Below are 4,567 nucleotides of genomic sequence, written 5' to 3'. Positions count from 1 at the left end.
ATGTGACTGTTATTGACTATTATTTCAATGCTACAGTACAAAGATATTTGTCTCTAGCTTCCATTTATATATATATATACAATGGTACCTCGGCTCTCGACCACAATCCGTTCCAGACGGCTGTTCGAGAAGCAAATTGTTCGATATCTGAATCGATTTTTCCCATGACAATGAATGGAAAAAGAACTAATGCGTTCCAAGCCTTAAAATAGTCTTTTGTAGGAGTGAATGTAGAGCGTCTGCTGCAGGTGGCTGTTCCTCTATGTGTGTGGCCGCTGCATGTGGGAGGGGTTGCCGAGTGAGTGACGTCTCTCCAGAAGTGAAGAGGTGCCCGGTGCGTGTCCAGCTCTGAATGTGCGCTTCTGTGCAGTTTGGCTGTGACAAAGTCATAAACCAAGTCACGCTCTGTCCCAGACTGGCCTCATCCCTGTCCCAGCTCCAGCCCACAACAGGACATCAAACCCTGGAGTGAGCGCTCCAGCACCTCCCCTGTGACACTCTACCACGGTCCAGTGCGGAGACAGGAAAGGTTTCACACCACAATAACAGAGCGTGTGTGGGTCAGCTGATCGGTCCGCGCACGTTATGGTTTTTACAGCTTTTTCAGGGGCGTTCAAGTTCTGGATTTTCGTTTAAACTCCGAACCAAAGAATCTTGAAATTTTTGTTCAAAGTCCGATTTGTTTGAAGTCCGGGCCATTCGAAAACACTGTATATATATATATATATATATATATATATATATATATATATATATATATATATATATATATATATATATATATATATATATATATATATATTATTATTATTATTATTATTTTTTTTTTTTTTATTCCAGTTTTAATGGACTACAAAGTGACGTCACTGTCGTCGCGCACCTTACTTCCTGAACCCGACTCTCCACTCTCCAGCCAAGTGAAACGGAGCGCAGCTGTGATTGGTCCGTCTCGGTGGGTGTTTCTTCCGCTCAGACTCCAGTTGCAGCAGTTGCAACCGTGTCAGCCGCACTCCGGGAATAAAAGGTGACCTGCCGGGAGGGGAAGATGCCGTACATGCTGATCAGCACTCAGATCAGGCTGGTGTGTATCGCGTCATAGCTGCGCGTCACTTTCTCACCTGCATCAACACCGCGCACTTGTGTTTTCATGGTCGGAGCTTTACATTGAAAACACCTGCTGCGTGTCTGCGCAGGTCCACTGCGCAGCAGCCACAGAGGATCATGTGATTAGTCTGGTCCCGGATTATAATCTCATATTTACATGTATTATAGGTACTTACGGCGTCATATTTTATTCATTGTTTTTTTTCATCTTTTTTCATCATTCAACTATTTTGACCAAATATATGTGTGTTTCTTCATTGTATTCTATTCTTTGAATATAACTTAGCTCTAAAAATGTTCACGTTTACACGTTCAAATATTAACTCTCGCACAAGTGGCTTTTAAAGCTGTGAACTTGTGAAAAGAAAGGACAGAGAATGAGTTGAGTCTGTGGTTAAAAGTGCGTTTTGTTTCAGGAGAGCGGGCCCACCAACGTGGGCGATGAGTTTTCGGACCCGGCTGTCATGACCTACCTGGGAGCCAGGAAAACCACTGCGCTGGGAAACAACTTGTGAGTGACTAAATGAGGTCAGGGCTTGTTGTGAGGCGGACGTGGGGATGATCTGAAGCAGGTACAGGAGTCGGAAAGAGCTGGGGGAAGGAATCAGACATAGATTTGTTGACACGGTTGGCGAGACTTTTGCTTCCTGATTGAGGAGGGCGTCCGTCCAGCCTGGAGTTTGTCAGATAATATTCATACTTGTGGGTGGAAATCACCGCACAGTGGAGGTGATTTATTTATATTTCATGTTCTGTGGACAAGCAGATGGAGCAGGTGAGACAAAACTACTTCACGTTTAAGGATGATTTCTGAAGAGATTAAAGTAATGTATTGATATAATATTTAGAGTGATCGAGAAATGAAATGAGACATTATTACTTCTTTTTTTTTGATGAATTGTATGTGAAATATAGGGAACAAATGTGTAAAAATATGAGAATTACGCAAAGAAAAATAATTAAATCGGACTCATATATGTGCTTGAAGACTTTTCAGGAAAGAATTTAAAAAAACAAAAACAGTGTAAAAAAATCTGTTGGTTAAAAAATGGTTGTTCATATGAAAATAAGATTAAAAAGATAATATAATGGCAAAAAAGTTATGTGAAAAATTATAACTATTATCATAAATAATAAAATGATTAATAAATGACTTGTTTTATTATTCGAGGTGTATTTTTTTAACCTATTTAAATAAAATAATAAATAAATAAAGGATGAAAATTCATGCAGAACTGGGGAATTAAACTGGGATACAAGAGGCTCGGAGCTTTATGATTTTGCCTCTCATGATGCTTCAACCTTTGTTCAGTCAACCACCTGCGCTGAGGCTGGTCATGCCATCTTGTGGTGATGTCACATTTTGGCAAGAAAATTTGATACATGAAAGCAATATTAATGTCAGTTTGATACGACACAATAGACTTTGTTCCTTTTTATACGCGCCAGACAAACAACTTCTCACCATTTCAGTAATGATGTGCATCTGAGGCTTCATGAAACAGTGCCATCATTTTCAGGGCCCATTAGGTGGCACTCTCCAACGCTCCAATGACACCTCAGGTCATTTTGGAACTGAGAGCGGCACCTGCTGAGCTCTGAGAATGAGGACAGTGTTTCATGAAGCATCATCTGTCCATCACTAGATTTCAGTCCAACAGGCGGGCTAACAAGTGGCCGCATGAGGCCCCCGGGCCCCAGGTAGAGCATGATAGAAATCCTTGACTCTCGTCCTCCGGATGATGTTACGATGTGTTTTCATTCTTGCTCCTCCACTGCGACATATTGACCACAGAAGTCCGATCAAAAGCAAAAGCGGGAGTGGAGCACTGCTGCATCAGACTCTGACCAAACCCTTGGAACTGATGGAAGCCAGATCAGGGAAGTGTTGTCATTGGCAGCGAGGTGCGAAAGCTGCCGGGAAATGAATCAGCGTGCGGCAGGAAGTGAAGGAGGCCGCGAGTTTGTCTGAGCAGAGAAAAGCCACATCTGTGACTGCGTGTATCGTTCACCTTCAGCTCCGAGTACCATGTGGACGACCCGCCGCGGCTGGTCCTGGACAAGCTGGAGACCATCGGCTTCCGCGTGGTGACCATGACGGGGGTGGGGCAGACGCTGGTGTGGTGCCTTCACAAGGAGACGGAGTGATTCAGGCCTTTCATCCATGGAATGCTCATAGTTTTCCAGATTAGAAAGTGAAGGATTTAGGTGATGGCAGTCCACAGCTCCAGATTAGAACAGAAGGACTGGTTTCACGTTCCATTCAGCACATCTGTGAGCCTCACTGCTTCATAGATGTGCTCTTCCTCTTCTTCCATCTCTAACTTCTCCTCATGAATTGTCCTTCTGCTATTCTCTTTTCCACTCACTACCAATGAAGGCCTCCGTGACTTCGGAGTCTCGTTGGGTTGGAACAAAAACCAACTAGTTTGGAGAAACCCGCTTCCTTTTCACCTCTTCATTTTCATGTCCATGTCATAGCCAATGTTCAGTTTAGCAGCAAGAAGTTTCATGAAACACTCTCCTCAGTTTCCGATCTCAGCAGGTGGCGCTCTTGGTTTAAAAATTGACGTGAGGTTTCTATGGAAACCGCTCATTTTAGAGCACAGACTGCCACCTAGGGGGCTCTGAAAATGAAGGCACTGTTTCATGAAGCCTCATAAGTCCATCACAACGTCACAAAGGAATTATGCTTATCAACAAGTATCTTCAGTGGGTATGATTATTAGCTTCGTAGTAGGTGAGTACAGCCAGCTAGTGACCCGAGAATTCCATAGATTCAAAGCTGGTTTTCTTTATGTTGGCGTCTAACCTGACATCTAATGGACCACTTTCAGTATTATGAAACATATTCAACTGTCATTTCAATGTCATTGTTTACATGATCGCTAGCAAGGCAAAATGAACTGCATGAGCTGCATTTTTTGTGTATGTTTTCCTCCACTTACCTGAGATCGGTTATCGGCGTCTCTCATTTCCTCTGTTCAACACTGAGCTCTCTGTCACTAGCACGGCTCCATTCCAGTTCCAGAACGGAGTTTTCAACCAACCGTTGAGCCCCGAAAAGTCGGTTTCGCAGATGGAATACACACGAGTCACTTTTTCAACGTTTTCAAAATATGGAAGCAACGTGTCATTTCGCTGCTGTTTACTTCCGCTACCTTTTAGCGCCCTCCCACTTAGCTTAAGCTTTAGCTAGCATGAACGTGGGTTAGTCCCGAACAGCACTGGTTCCAGAACCACGTCGGTATGAAAGGTTCTGTCTCTGGACCGAGCTAAAATGCTAAACTTGACACTGTTTTTCCCCTCTAAATAGCAATAACAGTTAAGTTTTTGAACAACTCAATTATTTACCGATACTTGGTGAAACCTGATTGAAGACAGATCCTGGATCCCAGATCACAAAGTGGCGGTGGAGCTCGCAGCTGTTTTCCATCATCTGCTTCCGATTAAATGATAATCA

The 4,567-nt window shown here is 43.2% G+C and overlaps 1 protein-coding gene across 1 annotated transcript; it reads left to right on the top strand.

Moving 5' to 3' along the window:
• Positions 1-950: 950 nt before the first annotated feature.
• On the top strand, positions 951-4,027 carry gchfr (GTP cyclohydrolase I feedback regulator). The gene is made up of 3 exons (XM_053845420.1): positions 951-1,081; positions 1,521-1,615; positions 3,123-4,027. The coding sequence occupies exons 1-3, from the start codon at positions 1,046-1,048 to the stop codon at positions 3,250-3,252; spliced, it is 261 nt and encodes an 86-aa protein (XP_053701395.1). The 5' UTR covers positions 951-1,045; the 3' UTR covers positions 3,253-4,027.
• Positions 4,028-4,567: the final 540 nt, after the last annotated feature.

The sequence above is a fragment of the Synchiropus splendidus genome, chromosome 16, assembly GCF_027744825.2.
Source record: "Synchiropus splendidus isolate RoL2022-P1 chromosome 16, RoL_Sspl_1.0, whole genome shotgun sequence".
NCBI lineage: Eukaryota > Metazoa > Chordata > Actinopteri > Syngnathiformes > Callionymidae > Synchiropus > Synchiropus splendidus.
Note: the sequence above shows the minus strand (reverse complement) of the source record. Positions and strands in the feature narration are given on the sequence as shown.